Below are 24139 nucleotides of genomic sequence, written 5' to 3'. Positions count from 1 at the left end.
AGCTGATGGACCAGACAGAGCACGGCTCCCAAAACCCCGATGAAGAATACATTAAACGGATGTAGGTTTCCCTGTCCCGGACGCGGATCACCGGGGCCCCTCTCTGGAGCAAGGCCTGGAGATGGGGCTCGAAGGCGAGCACCTGGTGGCCGGGCCTGCATCCATGGGGCCCGGCCGAGCACAGCCCGAAAGGGTAACGTGGGTCATCCTTCCCATGACCTCACCACCTGTGGGAGGGGTCGGGTGCAGTGTGAGTTGGGCGGTGGCCGAAGGCGGGGACCTTGGCGATCCGATCCCCGGCTACAGAAACTGGCTATAGGGACGTGGAATGTCACCTCTCTGGCAGGGAAGGAGCCCGAGCTGGTGTGTGAGGTTGACAAGTTCAGACTAGATATAGTCGGGCTCGTCTCCACATGCAGCTTGGGCTGTGGTACCAGTCCTCTTGAGAGGGGTTGGACTCTTTACCACTCTGGAATTGCCCATGGTACATTGGGGTTCACCCCGGTGGACGGGAGGGTAGCCTCCCTCCGCCTTCGGGTGGGGGGACGGATCCTGACTGTTGTTTGTGCCTATGCACCAAACAGCAGTCCAGAGTACCCACCCTTTTTGGAGTCCTTAGAGGGGGTGCTGGAGAGCGCTCCCGTTGGGGACTCCATCGTTCTGCTGGGGGACTTCAATGCTCACGGGGGCAATGACAGTGAGACCTGGAAGGGGGAGATTGGGAGGAACACCCCCCCCCCCCGATCAGAACCCGAGTGGTGTTCTGTTATTAGACTTCGGTGCTCACCATGGATTGTCCATAACGAACACCATGTTCAACCATAAGGGTGTCATCGGACTTTCGGCCACATGTCTTGGACACACGGGTGAAGAGAGTGGTGAAGTTGTCAACTGATCACCACCTGGTGGTGAGTTGGCTCAGATGGTGGGCGAAGATGCCGGTCCGACCTGGCAGGCCCAAACGTATTGTGAGGGTCTGCTGGGAACATCTGACATAATCCCCTGTCAGAAGGAGTTTCAACTCCCACCTCCGGCAACACTTCACCCACGTCTCGGGGGACATTGAGTTCCGCGCCTCGATTGCCGAGGCGGCCGACCGGAGCTGCCTGTCGTGGCGGCAATCCCCGAACCCGTTGGTGAACACCAGCCGTCAAGCTGGAAAAGGAGTCCTATCGGGCCTTTTTGGCCTGTGGGACTCCTGAGGTAACTGATGGGTACCGGCTGGCCAAGCGGAATGCAGCTTTGGTGGTCGCTGAGGCAAAAACTAGAACATGAGAGGAGTTCGGTGAGGCCATGGAGAGCCAGATGAGATGGCTCGGGCATCTGATTAGGATGCCTCCTGGACGCCTCCCCGGTGAGGTGTTCCGAGCACGTTCCACTGGGAGGAGACCCCGGGAAAGACCCCGGACACGCTGGAGAGACTACGTTTCTCAGCTTCCTGGGAACGCCTCGGGATCCCCTCGGAAGAGCTGGAGGAAGTTGCTGGGGAGAGGGAAGTCTGGGCTTACCTGCTAAAGCTTTTGCGCCCGCGACCCGACCTCGGGTAAGCGGAAGAAAATGGATGGATGGATTATTTCAAATAACATTGACTTAATTCAAAATGTACAATGCAGCACATTGTCAAAAGTACACCATCACCAAGCAATTCTTTTTCAGGGTATTAGTTATGATGGAAGGAATTTGGATTTGCAATAACGGTAAAATTCAGACCTGAAAAGTGCTATCGAGATGACTTTGCGATCTGAGAGATTGAAAAGTTTTGCTTGGCTGGGAAAATGTTTAAATCAAGAAATGCTATGATGATAGGGTCCTTCCTAAAAAGACTACATGTTGTAATACAAGAGAAATGCATGATACAAAATAGAAAGGACTTGGACTTGCACTCTTTTATTCTTATTTCCAAAGAATTTAGTTTTTCAACTAAATTCAAAAAGTAGTAGAGTAAAATTGTGTCATGACATTTTTTACATTACATGAAATATACATGAACATTTTAGAGGTGAGTGTCACTTTTCATCCACTGTACCAAATCTTTTGAGATTCCAAAACTTCCTCCTTATCTCTGTAGAGATAGTCATAATTTTTGTTGCTGTCTTTTGCTTAATTATTGTAAACATTATGACTGAGCTTTTAGCATAACAGCCATGAACATGGAAACATAAAATTTACAATAATAAAAAATAATAAAATGACAATAATCTTACACTTTGTGTCTAAAGCAGTCCACTTCGTACAATATACTCTATTGCAAATAAAATACTGATATGAGTATAATGCTGCAACAGCTATTGCAGATATCATTGGAAATCCTTTACCTTGATGGGGTCAATAGCGACCAGATCTTGGTTGTCAATGGCTCCAGGCCTTTGTGCTGCTTGGAGGGAAATGTGCCCATGGGCTGAGGGAAAAAAACAAACAAACATGTTCACTGTCATTCTTACATCTGACACAGCTTTTGGCAGCATGACCTCAAAGGTCCCAAATAATGCCATGGGGAAATGTGGGTTGGGTACGTTAAGAAATGTGTCAATTGGGAGGGATTCATAAATCATGAGAAAATTGATTGCAAAGTTCACTGAGTAAAAAATCTTAACCCTGTTAAATATTGGGTCCTGTTGAATAAATGTGTGTGCATGTGCGAGAATGGGCAAACTGAATTTTGCGTTAATAGGGGTGTAACGATTCATTTTAGCAGCGATTCGATTTGTATAACGATTTGTGTTTGCCGATTCAATTGATTCTTCCATCACAGTCTGGTTTGGTGCTGCTACAAAAAAGGACAAACTCCGACTGCAACGGACAATCAAAACTGCTGAAAGGATTGTCGGTACCCCCTCCCCACCCTTGAGGACTTGCACGCTGCCAGAACTAAGACAAGAGCATGCAAAATCCTCTCGGACCCTCCGAATCCCGGTCACCAGCTCTTCCGGCTCCTTCCCTCAGGTAGGCGCTACCAATCAATGCAAACTAGAACTAGCAGACATTCCAACAGCTTCTTCCCTCTTGCGATCAACTTCTTAAACACCTAATCTACAATTCCATTACAACATGCTGGCAACTTTTTGTCTTGAGTTTGTTGTCACATTTCTGTGGGGCCAATTATATATTACTCGTGCACTCACTGCAGTAGTCTCGCCACGCTGCACTCGTTGCATATCTGTTGCTGACCAATACTGGCCACTCATGCCAGAGTAGCATCTGCTCCATTTGCACACTGATTGAGGAGTATCTGCAACATTTGCACAATCGACATTGTCCCAGATTATCGCGCTACTCGTCACTTTAAACCGCATACACTCCTTGAAGTCTCGGTGCCCTTTGCACAATGGTCATTGTACCGGACTACTGCAATATTAGTCATTCAAACTGCTCTCTAAGTGTTAGAGGACTCAATTGTCAAAACAAAAAACAAAAAATCAAAAACAAAAAAATGTACTGGCATTACCAGACAACTAGCATCCCTTTATTGCGCAGTGACTGTTTTTCTCAATGTCTTTCTGTCTCCAAAGTCTTCTCTGTCAATTGACTGTCTGTTGTCGTACGAGAGCGGCTCCAACGACCGGAGACAAATTCCTTGTGTTTTTTTGGACATACTTGGCAAATAAAGATGATTCTGATTCTGAAGGACGATCCGAAAAGATTCAGTTTACATGATAATCAATTGTACCAAAAAATGCCTGTTTTGGTTTATTTTTTATATGTAAGCATCTGGTCCTGGCTTGGCCCGCCTGTCAAATTCAAAAGTCAATATGGCCCCATGAGCCAAAAGGTTTGCCCACCCCTGTTTTAGACACTACTTTCTACTCTGCTTTTGCCTTATTAGTACAGACATGCAAACACCAAAGGCATGAAAAAAGTGACAAAATAATATATTGTGGGGGCGGGGGTCCCTTTTTTATTTTAACATAAATTAAGCAATTTGGAACAATACAGGTTTGGTACAACAAGGCAAAAAATAAAAAATAAATAAATCATAAAAATCTTATTTACACACAAGTACATGGTGATGTACAAATTTAAGATTAAAATTAAAGTTGCCTCATTTCTTTGCTATTTGTTTTGGCTTCCAACTTTTGGCCCATCTCCACCTGCACCTGATGCCTGCTTCAAGCTGTGCCACATGAATAGCATCCTTCTCTTTAAGCATTCTCATTCTGGAAAAGAATTGACTAAAATCATTGTCTGTTTCACTTCATTTTCACTATTACCAACTTCAAAGGCTAATCCCAACTGCATCCTCCAGTAAAATATTAAGTACAATATTTTTCAGTTTTTATTGTCCATTTCTAAATTTGAAGTTACTTCATTCAGTGTTGTGACATAATCCCTAACATCGCTCTCTCACTTAGTACATTTAACATCACCACCCATAAACTAATTAGATAATTGTAAGAGCGTTTCCTAATTAATACAAGATGTACTCGCGGATCAACTCTTGTCGGCGATGTTATGTAGGTGTGCTTCGCGGTTCTGCTGGGACCACAACCAGGGCCACGAACTGCAGCACCTCAACGCGAAATACGAAAGACCAGTGCAGCAAATATGACACTGGCTGATCTGATGAGCAAAAATGTTGCTTAAACTGAAGAGGAGCAATAGAGGATGTCCACTCCACAGGTGGGTAGAGTAGCCAAACATTGTACTCAAGTAAGAGTACTGTTACTTGACTATAATGTATCAAAAAGTCACTGAGCAGTAAAGGGTTGCTAGTTATCTGGTAATGCCGGTACATATTTTTTTGTATTTGTTTTTTGACAATTGTGCAAAAAGATGCTGAGTCCTCTAGCACTTAGAGCAGTTCAAATGACTAATATTGCAATAGTCCGGTGCAATGACCATTGTGCAAAGGGCGCCGAGACTTCAAGCGAGTAGTACGATAATCTGGGACAATGTTGATTGTGCAAATGTTGCAGATACTCCTCAGTCAGTGTGCATATGGAGCAGATGCTACTCTAGCATGAGTGGCCAGTATTGGTCAACACAGCGTGGAGAGACTACTACAGTGAGTGCACGAATAATATAATATATATGGCCCCACAGAAATGTGACAACAAACTCAAGACAAAAAAATTGACAGCATGCTGCAATGGAATTGTAGGTTCGGTGTTTCAGAAGTTGATTGCAAGAGGGAAGAAGCTGTTGGAATGTCTGCTCGTTCTAGTTTGCATTGATCAGTAGCGCCTTCCTGAGTGAAGGAGCTGGAAGAGCTGGAGACCGGGATGTGGAGGTTCCGAGAGGATTTTCGTGTTCCAGACTTACGTGTCTGGAACACGTTTGAGGCAGGCGAGTCAGGCTCCCGAGTGTTCGGCCGGCCCGGTCCGCACCGGGCACAGGTGGATTCGACGGAAGCGAAGACAGAAAAAAGGGAGGAAAAGCAGGACGCCAACGAGTTCCCAGGCAGGACGTCTCTCGGGTGTCTCTGTTTGCCAGATGTTTGGAGCGGGCGCGTTACGTTCGGAGCGGGCACGTTGCGTCCACCTCCGTTCCCTCGGAATGAGTTCGGGCCAGTGCTTGCAGGAAACGCTGCAGGCGGGGATCGTCCGATGTGTCCTTGCCACCTCGGGCGAGGTGGGCGTCCTGCCTGGCCCTGTCGTTGGCGAGTTGGTCGGGTGAGACCAAAGGAAGACTTATCCACCAAAACTCCCAAAAGCTTCTCCACTGATCCCAGCTCTGGCCCCTTTTATGGCTGGAGCGGGTCCAAAAGGCCCCCCCCTCCTTTTCTACCACCTTCGCAAAGATCGAGGGCTGGACTGCCTTTTAGCGTTATTTTTCCATTTTAGGATTATTTTGTGATTTAAAATCAGTGGACTAGAATATTAATTATTGGATTTAAGATAACGAGACCATACCCTCACCCTGCATTGTTCCACGCTCATCCTCTTTCATACCTGTGATTAATGTTTCAACTGTTGTGTGATGTGGAGAACATTACTATTTCCCATGTGACATTTGTGGTGTGGGGTGGAACATCTCATCTGGTTCAGTGAACAACGTATTCGACGTTAGACCTTCAAGTTTGCAGCAATACAGTCACTAGTGGCGTTCATGTAAAGTTCTTAAAATATTAACTCCCAGTCGAGTCACAGACTGTCCTTATGAACCCATGTCTGAGCGCCCTTTGCACAATGGTCATTGCACCGGACTATTGCAATATTAGTCGTTCGAACTGCTCTAAGTGCTAGAGGACTCTGCATCTTTTTGCACAATTGTTTTTTGTCAATGTCTTTATGTCCCCAAAGTGTTCTGTAAATTGACTGTTTGTTGTACTAGAGCGGCTCCAACTACCGGAGACAAATTCCTTGTGTGTTTTGGACATACTTGGCAAATAAAGATTATTCTGATTCTGATGTCTGTAGTGTCGTTCCGTCGCCCGTGGGTGTCGCTGTTGCCTGTTCCAACTCCCAAGTGGCAGTACTCAACAGGGTGGAGGGACCTTTGTTGGTGAAATCCTTCGACTGGCGGGGAGTTAATTAATTTAGTGTCCGGGGGCGAACTCTGCATCCTTGGGTCTCCGCTTTGAAGCGCCAGGAAGCAGTGATTCACTTAGCGTCGGCATGGCAAAGCAAATGTCTGTGTCTTGTTGAAGATAGTTTATGGTGTTGATCCTTTTAGAGTCTGCGTGTGACTCTGTAGTTAACGTCTACCTCGGCGGGGAGCGGCGGTAGTGTGAGGCTGGGGTGCCGGGTGGCATCTTTTGCGTGGCATGTCCGCCACATATCCCCCCTTCGGCGGCTGGATCCGGCTCGATGTAAAAATCACACAAAAAGCAAAACAAAAACAAGAGGAGAACTCAACATGGCTCTACGGAGGAGAAAGACATAGATAGAAAAGGTAGCTAGTTCCAACTTGGCACGTAGGGGGCACAGCGGTGAGATGCAGAACCCGACAAATCAATCAATGAGAGGGAAGGTGCTAAGTAGAGGTTCTGATCTTGGGGAGAACTGATTCCTAGTCTAGATACAAAATCGGGTAGAGAGGTCCTGGGGGCAATTTAGGTCAAGGAGGACCTCCTCCCGTCTGTATGGGGTTAGGTTCAGGTTCAGTCCTTCTTTTCCGACAGAAATTTTTGGGTCGCGCACCTGAGCACTGGTTAAGATGACCCTGCAAGTTCTGAGTCTTTCGGTAGCGCAGGTAGGCGTTGCCGAAGGTCATGGAGTAACCGAGACTGACCAGGGCAAATAAGATGTTATCTGCTGTGGACCAGAAATGCATGAGCCGGAGCTCGGGTGTTCTGTCCTCACTGCTAATAGCGCGTAATGTGTTGTCAATGTGGGTGATGTCAATTGCCTGAGTTCCTTCAAACTGAATCTGTGTAAACGTCTCGGGATCAACTTCCAATTTGTACTGTCCGAAAAAGTTCGAAATCTCGATATCGCTCTCATAATTTTCAGTTGGCAGGTGGTAGAGGGCGACGTCCTCAATATGCAAAATGGCCTCTTTGGGGACTTCGAGCCGCGTGGTTTGATTTGGCAGGGCGAGTCTCGTCGTGGTGGTCGTAACTCAGTTTAGGGCTTGTGTGAAAATGGATGGATGGACAAACATTCACCCAATCCGATTCTGCCATTTGCTTCTCTTAAGGTAATGTGGGGGAAAGCGTTTACATTTGTGAGCTTTTTCCGTGCTTCTTTATGGATCTGAAGCAGATAGCCATTTTACTTCCCATGTCTGTCTGTCTTTATTTGACACCACTAATGCCGAACACAGATTTAAAAAAAACAACAACAAAAAATTTAATACACAGAACACAATGTTCGATATATTTTCTGCTTAAATAACTGAAATGTTCATACTAACATCAATACAATGCCACACGCCTATTCTATCACTCACCGGGATTGTTCATTTGCCTTTTGATAAGATCTATCTAATGTAACCACATTGTTTGGAAGAATATTGAGTGAATCCTGCCATTTGCGCCCATTATAATTGCATTGAACAAAATGAATAAATTAATTAACCCCCCAAAATTCTTGAATCAGCAGGGATAAACCGCCAAAAAGTGTTTTCGGGGTTGGTTCCCCTGGAAAAAGAAAAAGAAAAATTGCTAAAATAAAAAAAGTAAAAAAACAAGGAAAAGGAATTTTGAAAACAAACAAAAGTATTAAATGAGTATAGCGCTATTCGTGACACTCAAAGAGGAGTTACAATTGCAGGCACTATTTATTCACTCCACAGTCACACCCTGGTGGGAGGCAGCAGTCTGATGGAAGCATGGCAGTCATTCTGCACCTATGGCCCCTCTGACCACCACCAACCACCATCATTCATGGACAAATCCACGTATAGGTGAATCAGCGGGTGCCGAACAGCAAGTACGCGGGGGTCCACTGTACCTTGATATCTGTGGATTTAAGAAGAGGCCTAGATCTTAAAGCCCTTGTCTAAATTTCTGCTCGGTGCTTTGAAGGAGGATTTAAAAAAACAATGTATGTCTGGAATGGTTAGTTTGGGCAAGTCCTGTAAAAACAGAGTGAAGAATGTCATTTTTCAAATCAGGAAAAGACAGCAGTATTTTGATAACATGAGAGATTATGTGCAAAGAGCCCATTGTTAATGGCAAAGTTGTCATGCTGAAGGACAAGTGCTTCTCAATTGACTTCCCTGGTAAATACTGTAAAAACTGTATAAAAAAACAACAACAAGTGTAAATACTGACCAATTTTTGCAGTCTCTGCACGTCCCAGACCATCAGGAGACCTTTCAGGTGCATGAATAATTCCTTCCAGCTCATCTGATCTATCAGAAGAGGCAGCTGCTAAGGTGGCTGTTGATTTCAGAGTTTGAAGAGAGCTTAAGATGGATGGCTGATCCTGGGCAAGGAACAATAGCAGGCTTTTTACAAAAACTGAACAAATATACATTTTTGCTGAGCTGGCAGGCACAGCACCAGATCAACTGATGATTATTCTCCCTGATTTCATTAGATTTTTCACATTTGCAACTAAAGAACCAGTTGTGAGACGAAATATGTATAGCACATGCATGTCCATAACAACGATCATGATTTATTGGTTGATCGCAGTTACTGTGGGTGGACGGCATGGCATTCGAAACAAACTGACGTCAGCCTGTCATCCATGCTCACGTTAACATGTCAATTGATTGACATACAGCACAACCAAGCCAACATCTCATCTTTTCTGCCATACTGGTCAGAACGTTTGCGCGTTCAACAACTCCAGCAGTTACAAAATTCAAACAAGCTACCAAGTTTCCCAGTGAAAGTAATTTATTTCATTGTAACTTAAAGGGGAACTAAATCCAAAAATGTGTAAAACAAGAATACATTTTATGTGCCAGCACTAGTCAAAAGACGCTACTCTGATGAATATTACATTTTTGGATTAAGAATTAAACAGAATACTTGATCAACGTAAGGGGGGCGCCATGTTGCGTGAAACTGTTATCGGCTGAAGAACGGAAATGGCGTCTATGTGCCAGTAGAGTTGCCAGAGCACTCCATTGAACTGTATTGACTGACAGATTGTAGAGAGCAATGGATTTTACAGGTGCGAGACTCCCTCCTTGAGCCGTCACCTTATCGTGGTGGAGGGGTTTGTGTGTCCCAATGATCCTAGGAGCTAAGTTGTCTGAGGCTTTATGCCCCTGGCAGGATCACCCATGACAAACAGGTCCTAGGTGAGGGACCAGACAAAGCACAGCTCAAAGACCCTTTATGACGACGACAAACGATGGACTTGTTTTTCCCTTGCCCGGACGCGGATCACCGGGGCGCCCCTCTGGAGCCAGGCCTGGAGGTGGGGCTCGAAGGCGAGCGCCTGGTGGCCGGGCCTGCACCCATGGGGCCCGGCCGGACACAGCCCGAAAGGGTAACGAGGGTCCCCCTTCCTATGGGCTCACCACCTGTGGTAGGGGCCATTGGGGTCGGGTGCAGTCTGAGCTGGGCGGTGGCCGAAGGCAGGGACCTTGGCGATCCGACCTCCGGCTCCAGAAGCTGGCTCTAGGGACGTGGAATGTCACCACTCTGGCAAGGAAGGAGCCCAAGCTGGTGTGTGAGGTCGAGAAGTTCCGACTAGATATAGTCGGACTCGCCTCCACACCGAGCAGGTGTGGGTATACGTATTGCCCCCCGGCTCGGCGCCTGTACGTTGGAGTTCACCCCGGTGGACGAGAGGGTAGCCTCCCTCCGCCTTTGGGTGGGGGGACGAGTCCTCACTGTTGTTTGTGCCTATGCACCAAAGAGCATTTCAGAGTACCCACCCTTTTTGGAGTCCTTGGAGAGGGTGCTGGAGAGCGCTCCCGCTGGGGACTCCATCGTTCTGCCGGGGGACTTCAATGCTCACCTGGGCAATGACAGTGAGACCTGGAAGGGGGTGATTGGGAGGAACGCCCCCCCCCCAATCAGAACCCGAGCGCTGTTCTGTTATTGGACTGTGCTCATCACGGATTGTCCATAACGAACACCATGTTCAAGCATAAGGGTGTCCACACGTGCACTTGGCACCAGGACACCCAAGGTCGCAGTTCGATGATCGACTTTGTGGTCGTGTGTGTCATCGGACTTGTGGCCCCATGTCTTGGACACTCGGGTGAAGAGAGGGGCGGAGCTGTCAACTGATCATTACCTGGTGGTGAGTTGGCTCCGATGGTGGGGGAAGATGCCGGTCCGACGTGGCAGGCCCAAACGTATTGTGAGGGTCTGCTGGGAACGTCTGGCAGAATCCCCTGTCAGAAGGAGTTTCACCTCCGACAGAACTTTGCTCATGTTCCGGGGAAGGCGGGGGACATCGAGTCCGAGTGGACCATGTTCCGCGCCTCCGTTGCTGAGGCGGCCGACCGGAGCTGTGGCCATAAGGTGGTCAGTGCCTGTAGTGGCGGCAATCCCCGAACAGGGATGCCGTCAAGCTGAAGAAGCTGCTTCTTGCAGATGATGTGGTTCTGTTGGCCAAAAAAGCCCAATAGGACTCCTGAGGAAGCTGATGGTTACCTGCTGGCCAAGCGGAATGCAGCTTTGGTGGTCGCTGAAGCAAAAACTCTGGTATGGGAGGAGTTCGGTGACACTTCTGGACGGCTTCGAGGAAATTTTGGTGGACCATCCGGCGTCTCAGGAGAGGAAAGCAGTGCACCACCAATACTGCGTATAGTGGGGATGGGGTGCGGCTGACCTCGACTCGGGACGTTGTGAGTCAGTGGGGAGAATACTTCGAAGACCTCCTCAATTTCACCGACACACCTTCCCATGAGGAAGCAGAGTGTGGGTTCTCTCTCCTATCTCTGGGTTTGAGGTCACCGAGGTGGTTAAAAACCTCCTCAGTGGCAAGGGTGGATGAGATTCGCCTGGAGTTCCGAAAGGCTCTGGATGTTGCGGGGCTGTCCTGGTTGAGACACCTCTGCAACATCGCGCGGACATCGGGAACAGTGCCTCTGGATTGGCAGACTGGAGTGGTGGTCCCCCTTTTTAAGAAGGGGGACCGGAGGGTGTGCTCCAACTACAGGGGCATCATACTCATCAGCCTCCCTGGTAAGGTCTATTCAGGGGTGGTGGAGAGGAGGGTCCGTCGGGAAGTGGAATCTCAGATTCAGGAGGAGGAATGTGGTTTTAGTCCTGGCCGTGGAACAGTGGGCCAGGTCTCGGCAGGGTCCTCGAAGGTGCATGGGAGTTCGCCCAACCAGTCTACATGTGTTTTGTGGACTTGGAGAAGGCGTTCGACCGCGTCTCTCGGGGAGTCCTGTGGGGGGTGCTTCGAGAGTATGGGGTACCGAACCCCCTGATACGGGCTGTTCGGTCCCTGTACGAACGGAGTCAGAGTTCGGTCCGCATATACGGCAGTAAATCGGACTCGTTCCCGGTGAGGGTTGGACTCCGCCAAGGCTGCCCTTTGTCCCCGATTCTGTTCATAACCTTTATGGACAGAATTTCAAGCCGTAGCCGAGGCGTACAGGGGTTCCGGTTTGGTGGCCTCAGTATTGCATCTCTGCTTTTTGCAGATGATGTGGCTTCATCAAGCCGTGATCTCCAACTCTCACTGAAGCAGTTCGCAGCAGAGTGTGAAGCAGCTGGGATGAGAATCAGCACCACCAAATCTGAGACCATGGTCCTCAGTCGGAAAAGGGTGGCGTGCCCTCTCCAGGTCGGGGATGAGATCCTGCCCCAAGTGGAGGAGTTCAAGTATCTTGGGGTCTTGCTCACGAGTGAGGGAAGAATGGAACGGGAGATCGACAGGTGGATCGGTGCAGCGTCTGCAATGATGCGGACTTTGTATCGGTTCGTAGTGGTAAAGAAGGAGCGAAGCCGCAAGGCGAAGCTCTCAATTTACCGGTCGATCTACGTTCCTACCCTCACCTATGGTCACGAGCTTTGGGTCGTAACCGAAAGAACAAGATCCCGGATACAAGCAGCCGAAATGAGTTTCCTCCGCAGGACGTCCGGGCTCTCCCTTAGAGATAGGGTGAGAAGCTCGGTCATCTGGGACGATCTCGGAGTAGAGTCGCTGCTCCTCCACATGGAGAGGAGCCAGATGAGGTGGCTGGGGCATCTGATTCGGATGCCTCCCGGGTGAGGTGTTCCGGGCATGTCCCACCGGGAGGAGACCCCGGGGACGCCGCAGGACACGCTGGAGAGACTACGTCTTTCGGCTCGCCTAGGAATGCCTCGGGGTCCCCCCGGAAGAGCTGGATGAAGTGGCTTGGGAGAGGGAAGTCGGGGCGTCCCTGCTAAAGCTACTGTCCCCGCGACCTGACCTCGGATAAGCGGTAGAAAAAGGATGGATGGATGGATATACTTCTGGTCTGTCCCCATGTCATCTGTTATTTTTAAGCATTTTATATACAGCTACAATGGATTTAATTGAAACGAACAAGATGTGCTTTAACTGCATACTTTCAGCTTCAATTTGAGGGTATTTAGGCAAGGAAAATCCTCAAGGGTAGGTAGGGGGGTACCGACAGTCTTTTCAGCAGTTTTGATTGTCCGTTGCAGTGGGAGTTTCTCTTTTTTTGTCGGAGCACCAAACCAGACTGTGATGGAAGAACACAGGACTGATTCGATGACCGCTGTGTAGAACTGCCTCAACAGCTCCTGTGGGAGGCCGTGCTTCCTCAGAAGCCGCAGGAAGTACATTCTCTGCTGGGCCTTTTTGAGGATGGAGATGATGTTGATCTCCCACTTCAGGTCCTGAGAGACTGTCATTCCCAGGAACTTGAAGGTCTCGACGGTTGACACAGGGCAGTTGGACAGCGTGAGGGGCACCTCTGGCGAAGGATGCCACCTGAAGTCCACGATCATCTCCACCGTCTTGAGCGTGTTCAGTTCCAGGTTGTGTCGTCTGCACCACAGCTCCAGCCGCTCCACTTCCTGTCGATTCGCAGACTCGTCACTGTCTTTGATGGGGCCGACGACTTTGGTGTCGTCTGCAAATTTCAGGAGTTTGACAGCCGGTCGTTCGTGTAGAGAGAGAAGAGCAGCGGAGAGAGGACACAACCTTGGGGCGCCCCAGTGCTGCTGGTGCATGTAGATGAGGTGGTGTCCCCAAGCCTCACCTGCTGTGTCCTGCCCATCAGAAAGCTGTAAATCCACTGGCAGATGGCAGTCGAGACACTGAGCTGGAGAAGCTTGGACGAGAGGAGTTTGGGAATGATGGTGTTGAATGCAGAGTTAAAGTCCATGAACAGGATCCTCGCATAGTTCCCCGCGTCGTCGAGGTGTTCTAGGATGAAATGCAATCCGATGTTGACTGCGTCTTCCGCAGACCTTTTTGTTCGGTTGGCAAACTGCATGGGCTCCAGCAGGGGATCTGTGATGCTCTTGAGGTGGTCCAGCATAAGGCTTTCAAATGCCTTCATGAGCACAGATGTCAGGGCAACAGGCCTGTAGTCATTCAGATCCGAGATTGCAGGTTTCTTGTGGACTGGGTTGATAGTGGAGCGTTTGAAACAGGCTGGTAACTTCACACAGTTCCAGAGATCTATTGAAGATCTGTGTGAAGACTGGAGTGAGCTGGGCCTCGCAGACTTTGAGGCCAGATTGGGACACAAGGTCTGGGCCTGCCGCGATGTTGATCTTTTGTTGTTTGAAGACGCGTCTCACCTCCTGTTCGTGGATGGTCAACGAAGGAGGGGGAGTCAGAGGTGTGCTGGTGGTCGGTGGTGCGACTGGGTGGGTGTGGGGTGTGAAAGTGTCCTTTTCAAATCTGTAGTCGAAGGCGTTCAAGTTGTCAGCTCGTCTTTTATTCTTCTTTGGCAGATGGTCGCTTGTAATTGGTTCGCGATTGTAATGCATGCAAGACTGATTTAGAGTCATTTGCGGTAAACTGTGTTTCTAACTTTACTGCATAATTTCTCTTTGCGATGTTCATTTCTTTAGTCAGCTGGTTTCTCGTGCAATTATACAGGGCTGTATCCCCACTTCGATATGCAATATCCTCTTTAGCCTGGCAAAGTTACTTCAGTATGGCAGTGAACCACGGCTTGTTGTTATGGAACTTGCGAAATGACTTTGTTGGTACATACACCTCTTCACAGAAATTGATCTAGGATGTGAAAGTGTCCGTATATTCATCCAGGCTGCCAATTGAATTTTCAAAGACACTCCAGTCTCTGTAGTCTAAACAGCTTTGAAGTTCTATCTTTGCTTTGTTGGTCCATTTCTTCACTGTTATCACCGTAGTGAATTAAGCAGTGATCAGACAAGCCCAGAGCTCCACGAGGTATAGAACGGTATGAGTTATTTAGCATAGTAGAGCAGTGGTCTAAAATGTTATTTTCCCTGATAGGACAGTCAATGTGTTGTTTGTATTTAGGGAGTTCGTGGTTGAGTTTAGTTTCGTTCAAGTCCCCGAGAAAAATGAGGGATGAGTCTGGGTGTTTTTTTTTTCAATTTTGTTTCGTTGTTCAGCAGGTGTTAGCAGTGCGGCGTACATTTTAGCTTGAGGAGGACTGTCAACACCAGTGTGAATGAAAGATGCGAACTCACGCGGCGAGTAGAAAGGCTTACAGTTCAAAAACAGCGACTCCAGGCTGCAGTGTGTGCTGAGCTCCGTGACGTCGGTACACCATTTTTTGTTGATAAAGCAGCTTTATTTTTCCTCCGATAACTCCGTGACGCGGTCTGCCGCTGTAGTTGGAAGCTCGGAAGCATTACGGCGCCATCAGGTACGTGTTCACAAAGCCATGTCTCCGTAAGGCACATTGCTGCGGTACGTTCCAAGTCTTTACTGTTCATCCATTTTGTTGGGTAGGGAGCATAGATTCGCAAGGTGAATCGACGGGAGCGCCATTCGAAATCCTCTCTTACGGAGCGTCACTTGGATGTTGCTGCGCTTCCCCCTTCTTCGCCTCCATGCGCCGTAGACCGCAGCCGCCCCACCGGTGAGTAACTCGGAGAAAAAACTGAGCGGATTTGCAAAAGTTGGTGCAAGAAAGTCCGGGGTAGAGTCCCTATTGTTGAGCAAGTCTTCCCTTGTGTAAGTGAGTCGCGTAATGTCTCCAAAGACGAACGAAAAACACAAAAACAGACAGTACGACAGAGCACGTAACCTCCAGAAGCGTATTTGTGAGGTCACACACTGATGTTGGACGAGAAGGTCTGGCTCACTGTCCACTCAAAATCAACCCAAAGTTGTTCTGTCTGATGGCAGGGCTCTGTACAGGCCAGTTCAGTTCATCCAGGCCAAATTCTTTCATTCACGTCTTCATGGACCTTGCTTTGTGCAGTGGCGCATAGACACATTGGAACAGGAAGGGGTATTTCCCAAACTGTCCAAAATATCTTGGTATGCTGAAGCATTCAGAGTTCCTTACACTCGAGCTCAGGGGCTAATATTTTGGACATTTCCAACTTTGTGGGAACAGTTTGGAGATGGACCGTGTTCTGTTCCAACATGACTGTGCATCAGTGCACAAATTAAGGTTCATAAAGAGTTTGATGTGGATGAACGTGACTGGCCTGCATCATAATGGCCTCAAACCTATAGAACACTTTTGGATTAATTAGAGCGGCGACTGAGAGCCACACCTTCTTGGTCAACATCAGCGTGTAACCTCATGAATGCGCTTCTGGAAAAATGGTCATAAAGTCCAATAACCACACTCCTGAACCTTGTGAAAAGCCTTTCCAGGAGACTTTAAGAGGGTGGATTGATGTCATATTAAACCCTATGAATTAGGAATGGGACGTCACTTAAATTCATAGCCGAGTCAAGGCAGGTGAGCGAATACGTTTGGCAATATAGTGTGTGAGTACACACACGCACGCGCGCACGCACACACACACACACACACACACACATACACGCACACACGTACACGCAAACACACATTAGTCCTCCACCACCGGGCTGAGGATTATCAGAACCAGTCTATCTGTGCAGCCAGTTCTATATGGCCTGCAGCCCAGTGGTTGGGGACCTCTGTTTGAAGCAAAACTCGGACCGACTTTAATCTGACTCACGTAATTCGTGTAGTTCTTCCACTGCTGCCACCATTGCACAGATATGAGAAACCAGCTCTGGCCAGGCTGTAGCCCAAGTCTGTTCTCTCTCTCTAACCAACCCCTATTTGCACATAAATACACAAACACATTCTAATGTCAAGAGACAGCACTTACATTGCATGAAAGAAGAAACAGTATTTCTTTACCTGATTATTTGTCCCTCCTCCTCAGAGGTAGCAGGCGTGAGCCCCAATACTATGTGGCAAACCTGCACCAACCAACACAACAAAACTGTTCAAATATGGTACAGTGTTACCTTGACTTATGAATGTCCTAAATGACGAGTTTTTCAAGTTACGGGCCGTCGCTTGGTCAATTTTCCTTTGCTTTGTGTTGCGAGCCGAAATCGGAGGTTTGCTCAAGCTTCAGATATGCCACCGCTCGAGTGGTGCGATTCAGGTCGAAACTCTGCTTCTCTTCCCCATGTCTTGGCATCCACGTGGAATGCTCAGTTGTGCTGTCTCTCACACAGTGTAAACGTGGTACCAGGTTTCTTTTGCTGTAAATTAACCCTGCATATGGCTCCCAAGAAAGTGAAAAGTGCAATTGATTGTGTTATGAGGAACCTATGCAAAGTGCCACAGTTACGGCGGTGTCCACTGAGCTCTCACGGGCGGGGCTGCGCACGTGGCGCCACAGCACCTTTTTGAATTGTTTCTTCTGAAGAGCAATATAAAAGCAGTACAGAGGGATGGAATTCTGCTCCTACAACAAAGGAAACGCAGCACCCCAAGTGGTCGCTGCCAGTCTCCAGTAGAGCAAACCGTGTTTTTGGAACATAACCACCTCCAAAATAAAGACGGTACAGAAATGTATGGGGGGGAAGCTCCACGTCACATCAACACATGCATGTACAACAGTGTGTACGTGTGTCTGTGTGTGCGCGCGAGCGTGCGTGTGTCACTTTCGGCTTAATTACGCTTCATAAAAACAGTTCTTCACATTCACTTTTATTATGTTTTATTCCGTTTTTGTTTCAATATTTTGTGATAAAGTGCTTTTTTTTAAATTATAAAAACATTTTAATGTGAGATGTTTTGGGTGGGCTGGACGGATAATTGGCGTTTCTCTTCATTTTAACAGACAAAGTTGATTTGAGATACGAGTCATTTGAGTTTCAAGCATGGTCACAAAATGGATTAAACGTGTATGTCGAGGCACCACTGTAGTTGGAAAAGACATAAAAGAAGAATGGTTGGCCACCACAACACATCCCAATGGAAAAACAGTGGACTCCTGCTATTTGAGGGGGATAGGGACTGGGCCTGACCGTGAAGAGCGAAAATCCGCAAATAATTAACATCAATTTGAAAATATATATATATCTTTTTAATTTTATTATTTTTATAACCCAAAGAAATTCTTGAATAAGTGGGGATATACTACAAATAAGCATTTGGGGGGGGTTGGTTACCCCCCCCCCCAACAGTTTTTATAAATAAATAAATACAATTGGAAAAAAATATCTGCGAATAGCTAAATCCGTGGGTGCAGAAACGCAAATATGCGGGGGTCTACTGTATTGTACTCAACGAGAAAGGCACGCACTCGAGGGAGCGACGATCAACAACACAGTCAAGTGTGGCAAAAAGTGTGGCTGGTCTGTCAAAATAAGAAGATGTGTTGTTTTCCTTGACAGCTTGGTGTAACAGCCACAAGTTTTCGATGGCAGTTTGCTGTGGTCCAGAGAAAAACAATAAACTTTCAACTAATAAGCTAAGTCAGCTCTGTTGTTGTCTTTCATCAGAAAAGATGCACTGCGATTATCTATGTAATTTTAGTTGCTAAATTTAGAGTAGCACTGGTTGCTTCTTGTTGCCCAGTGGGCAAAAATGTGCCAGGAAAAGAGATACATTTTGTTAGCTATTAAAAACTCTTCGACCGACGGCACCCACTCCCCAGGACCCAGGGAATCCCAAATGAAGCACCCCGACCAGTCCCAAAGGGAGGGGCATGGGTAACGGTATCTTGAATCGGATGCTGAACTTGTGCATCCCACTCGCGGAGTGTGGCAAAACTAATTATTCAAAGCCTAAAATCAACACCTCCTGACCTGGAACAGAAGGTTTAAAAATTCATGAGCCAAAGCATTCTGTACACTCCAGATTTGGTAGTCCTCCAGGGTCAGGTAGCCGAGCTGGGAGGTAGGCATAACAAACAAGAAAACGATCAGAATTACTAATTCACAAAAGAATACACAGTAAGAGCAAAAGAAAATCCAAGAATGAAAGAAAATGAGAGTTAGTGACATTTCTCTGTTCAAATATAAAATGTAACGACTAATTCCTATCGTCAAGGAGAATATTTCCAAACAAAAGCAATCGGCAGGAGTTGTGTCTTACTTTGGTTGTGTCATGCACTTTTAAAATGCCCTTGGCGATGTCTGACACATTATTGTACAGCTCCTGCAAGACAGACCATTAGGTAGTAAAAGGAAAGCCCGAGGACAACAGGATTACCTTTGTAATGTTGAGTCACTGTACAAAAACCTTGAAAAATCTGTAAGTTTTTATGTTCAAGTAGCTAATGAGGAAATGAACTCAACTATACCAGTAAACTATCGCTGGTGATTACTTACGGAGAAAGATTTTGACTGCAAGTCACAAACAAATGACACAAAATAAAATGAAGCACAGTAACTCTCAGGACAGTAAACTATTCCATGAATTATATATATATATATATATATATATATATATAGTTGTGCTATAATCCTTACATGAGGCCATGCTTAATTAAAAAAAAAACAAGTTTGGTCATAAAACAGAAATAAGCAATAATTCAATGTTTGTATTAGGGCTGTCAATAGATTTTTTTTTTTTTTTTTTTAAATCCTATTACTGAATCACACTTTAAAATTTTGATGAATCACGATTCATTACTTTCTTGCAGAATTTGAAGCAACTTTTAAAAAGACCCCAATATTTTGACAAAATGTCATACGAGGACATGTTTTAAAATGTTTGACTTCAATGTGTAACGTGTTCAATTTATTTGCTCAAAACATGGTAACAGCCTGCCCTGCGACTGACTGGCAAACACTCCAAAGTCGGCTGGGATTGCCTGCTGCACCCCGTGACCCTGAACAGGATAAGCGATCTATGATGGATGGATGTATTTGTAACAGCCTAGTAAGAACTAAGTGGACATTTTGAACCATTCTGCAGTGACATTGCACATTTCACCTGTGGCGATATACATATTTTGCAGCCCCTGGTCTTCAACGATGTTAACTGGCCGACGGCTATCAATTTAGCAAGTGTGTTGCTGAATTTATCCTGGGTATTTTTGCTGATAACATTGCCACAGGTACAGCCCTCCAGCGTTGTTTGTCGTCCTGCGAATGTTGCCGATATAGTAGCATTCTTGCTAGGCGGGTGCCTCAAAAACGTGTTCTGCTTTGAGATAGTATTTCAAACTTGATGTGCTTTGAAGAAAAGAAAAGTCAGTGCTGCAATATATGCAAATTACCTTTGCTAAAGTGCCATTGGGGTGACTTTTGAAGAGAAACTTGCCACTGAGGACACCAACTGGAGTCTTCGCACTCATCTTTGCACTGGCGTAAAGCAACGACCTGATCACTGACGTAAAAGCAACCTGCGCCGACTTTCAGATATCCATCCACGGCTAAGGTGAAGGAGCATGATTGTAAAATTAATTGTGTGATTAATCAGCATCAATACATTCATTCATTCATTTTCCATACCGCTTATCCTCACTAGGGTCACAAGCATGCTGGAGCCTATCCCAGCTGTCTTCGAGCGAGAGGCGGGTTACACGCTGAACTGGTCGCCAGTTAATCGCAGCGCACCTATAAACAAACAACCATTCACACGCACATTCACAACTACGGGCAATTTACAGTCTTCAATCAACCTACCACGCATGTTTTTGGGATGTGGGAGGAAACCGGAGTGCCCGGAGAAAACCCACGCAGGAACGGGGAAAACATGCAAACTCCACACAGGCGGGATTAATAATAATCTGTGATTAATCATAGGCGTTAACGTTTTGACAGCCCTAGTTTATAGTCAGTATCCATATACAGACGCTTTCCCCCAAAAAATTATATCATGGAAAAATGTATTTATTTCCATAATTCCATTCAAAAAGTTAAACTCTCATAGATTATAGATTCAGGGCCCACAATTTAAGCAATTTCAAGTATTTATTTGTTTATATTTGCATAATCTGGGCCTCCAGCTCATAAAACCCACGAAATCAGGAATTCAAAAAATGTGAATGCTGTGAAGAAATCAGACCAAATTTTGCAGACCATAAATGTTTTAAATTGAGCGTCACACACTAATCATCTACCGAACTCAAAGCGTATGCACAGGTTTCCCCAGGTGTCGAATTGCTTCAGTTTGGTTCAATTGTCTCTGTTGGGTTCAATATGGGGAAGACTGCAGACTTGACAACTAGCCAGACCATCATTGATACCCTCCACAGAATGGGTAAGCCACAAACGTTCATAACTAAGGAGGCTAGCTGCTCACAGAGTGCTGTGTCCAAGAATATCAATAGAAAGTCTAGTGGAAGGACAAAATGTGGCAGGAGAAGATGGACCAGCAAAAGAGATGACCGTGGGCTTCAGTGGATTATCAAACAGAGAAGATTCAAGAATCTAGCAGGGATCCAGAATGAGTGGAATGAGGCGGGTTCACAGCTTCAAAAACTACCACATTCAGACACACCCGGGAGATGGGGTATATCCTTCCACTTCTAAGCCTGAGACACCGTAGGAAGCGTCTCAGGAGAGGAGAAGGACTAGACTGTTGGCCAGTGGTCCAAGGTCCTCTTTTCCGATGAAAGTAAAGTGTGCCTTTCATTCGGGAATGAAAGTCAGAGGGTTTGGAGGAAGATGGGTGAAGAACAGAACCCAAGCTACTTGAGGTCCAGTGTGAAATATCCACAGTCAGTCATAATTTGGGGTGCAATGTCTCGTGCAGGTGTTGGTAAACTCTGCTTTCTTAGATCCAAGGTCACCGCAAGAGTCTACCAGAAAGTTTGAGACGACTTCATGATTCCTTCTGCTGAGGATCTTTATGGAGATACAGATTTCCTCTTCCAGCAGGACCTAGCCCACGCCCGTACCGCCAGACGCACCAAAACCTGGTTTGATGCCCATGCCATCACAGTGTTTGACTGGCCAGCCGACTCGCCAGATCTAAACCCCATTGAGAATCTATGTGGTATTAAGCGGAAAATGAGGGACACCAGACCCAAAAACAAAGAAGAGCTGACAGCAAGCGTCAAGGAAATCTGGGCTTCCATAACTCCCAGACAATGCCACAGCACATCGAGGCAGTGATTAAAGCAAAGCGATTCCCAACCAAGTATTGAAGATTACCATATTGTTTTGAAAGTACCATATTTGGATTGATTTAATGTGACCCAACTTTCTTTCTCTCTTTTTTTCTACAAAAACTGAAGTAAATGTTGATTTCTTCTCAGTGTTCTAATTTTTTTGAATTTCTGATTTTGTGGGATTTATGAGCTGGCAGCCCAAATTATGTAAAAATAAACATAAATACTTGAAATTGTTTAGATTTTGGGCCACAAATCTATAATCTATGAAAGTTTAACTTGATAATGGAATGATGGAAATAAATAAACTTACCCATGATATTCTTATTTTTTGGAAAGGGTCTGTATATCCTCATTCTATTGTTAACGAAAGTGAGCTTACAGGGACCATGTCAATGCGATTGTCCTTCCAGACCTCCAGCAAGACCAGAACCATATCACTGAGTTCATCATGTGACAGAACTCCATCCCGGTCCACATCAAACACTTTGAAGCAGACTAAAAATGAAAAACATGTGAAGAATAACAAAATATGAGCTACATAACAACAACAAAAAATAAGACGTAATATACGCTTTCATATAATGTGAGTGAAGGTGATTAAAACTCATTTATTATTTTTATGGTAATGTGCATAACGGCACACAATTTGGTGAAATTTGCAACAGGTTTCAAACTTAAATTGGGCAGCAGACACCTGCCACCATTGAAAATGCTTCTGATTAACCCAAATAAAGTATAGCTGCTCTAAGTGGCTTTTCCTGACATTTTTGTAGTCACAATTACAGATACAAAAACGAGTCTTGCATTATGTGTAATTATTTAATGTAGAGATCGCGAGTACAATTTCAGCGTTCTCCTCCTGGTCTCATGAGCCGTATAAATTATATATATATGTATATACAGTGAGTACGGAAACTATTCAGACTCCCTTAAATTTTTCACTCTCTGTTACATTGCAGCCATTTGCTAAAATCATTTAAGTTATTTTTTTTCCTCATTAATGTACACACAGCACCCCATTATTGTAAGAAAAAAAACGGAATTGTTGAAATTTTTGCAGATTTATTAAACAAGAAAAACTGATATATCACACAGCCATAAGCATGAAGACCCTTTGCTGTGACAGTCATTTAACTTGGGTGGTGTCTGATCATCCTTGAGATGGTTCTACACCTTCTTTGGAATCCAACTGTGTTTGATTATACTGAATGTCTTGATTAGGAAAGCCACACACCCGTCTATATAAGACCTTACAGCTCACAGTGCATGTCAGAGCAAATGAGAATCATGAGGTCAAAGGAACTGCCTGAAGAGCTCAGAGACAGAATTGTGGCAAGGCACAGATCTGGCCAAGGTTACAAAAATATTTCTGCTGCACTTAACGTTTCTAAGAGCACAGTGGCCTACTTAATCCTTAAATGGAAGACGTTTGGGGCGACCAGAAACTTTCCTAGAGCTGGCTGTCCGGCCAAACTGAGCAATCGGGGGAGAAGAGCCTCATTGAGAGAGGTAAAGAAGAACCCAAAGATCACTGTGGCTGAGCTCCAGAGATACAGTCGGGTGATGGGAGCAAGTTCTAGAAAGTCAACAATCACTGCAGCCCTCCATCAGTCAGGGCTTTATGGCAGGGTGGTCCGGCGGAAGCCTCTCCTCAGTGCAAGACACGAAAGCCTGCACGGACTTTGCTAAAAAACACCTTCAGGACTCCAAGATAGTGAGAAATAAGATTCTCTGGTCTCATGAGACCAACTTTTTGGCCTTAATTCTAAGCGGTATGTGTGGAGAAAACCAGGCACTGCTCATCACCTGTCCAATACAGTCCCAACAGTGAACCATGGTGGTTGCAGCATCATGCTGTGGCCGTGTTTTTCAGCTGCAGGGACAGGACGACTGTTTGCAAACGAAGGAAAGATTAATGTGGCCAAGTACAGGGATATCCTGGACGAAAACCTTCTCCAGAGTGCTCAGGACCTGTGAGTGGGCTGAAGGTTCACCTTCCAACAAGACAATGACCATAAGCACACAGCTAAAAAAACAAAGGAGTGGCTTCAGAACAACTCCGTGACTGTTCTTGAATGGCCCAGCCAGGGCCTGAAACCCAATTGAGCATCTCTGGAGATACCTGAAAATGGCTGTCCAGCAACCTTCACCATCCAACCTGACAGAACTGGAGAGGATCTGCAAGGAGGAATGGGAGAGGATTCCCAAATCCAGGTGTGAAAAACTGCATCAGTCCCAAAACGACTCATGGCTGTATTAGCTCAAAAGGGTGCTTCTATTAAATACTGAGCAAAGGGTCTGAACACTTATGGCTGTGTAATATTTCAGTTTATCTTTTTTAATAAATCTGCTAAAATTGCAACATTTCATTTTTTT

General features: G+C 46.1%; 1 protein-coding gene across 9 annotated transcripts in view; it reads right to left on the bottom strand.

Moving 5' to 3' along the window:
• usp32 (ubiquitin specific peptidase 32) overlaps positions 1–24139 on the bottom strand; it is a 150581-nt gene that overhangs the window by 92235 nt on the left and 34207 nt on the right. For 8 of the 9 annotated variants that reach the window (XR_009768958.1, XM_061682538.1, XM_061682537.1 and 5 more), the window contains 7 exons: positions 22143–22258; positions 18793–18855; positions 18504–18587; positions 16597–16658; positions 16409–16511; positions 8657–8810; positions 2316–2398 (listed from right to left, as the gene is read on the bottom strand). Coding sequence is in view for 8 of the 9 variants with exons in the window: in XM_061682538.1 (XP_061538522.1) it covers positions 2316–2398; positions 8657–8810; positions 16409–16511; positions 16597–16658; positions 18504–18587; positions 18793–18855; positions 22143–22258 (665 nt within the window). In the remaining variant the exon portion in view is untranslated. Of the gene's footprint in view, positions 1–2315; positions 2399–8656; positions 8811–16408; positions 16512–16596; positions 16659–18503; positions 18588–18792; positions 18856–19921; positions 20085–22142; positions 22259–24139 lie in introns of those variants that run through there. The other variant, XM_061682545.1, reaches the window with a different exon arrangement.

This window comes from Phycodurus eques, chromosome 7 (assembly GCF_024500275.1).
Source record: "Phycodurus eques isolate BA_2022a chromosome 7, UOR_Pequ_1.1, whole genome shotgun sequence".
NCBI lineage: Eukaryota > Metazoa > Chordata > Actinopteri > Syngnathiformes > Syngnathidae > Phycodurus > Phycodurus eques.
This window is presented reverse-complemented; position numbering and strand designations above follow the sequence as displayed.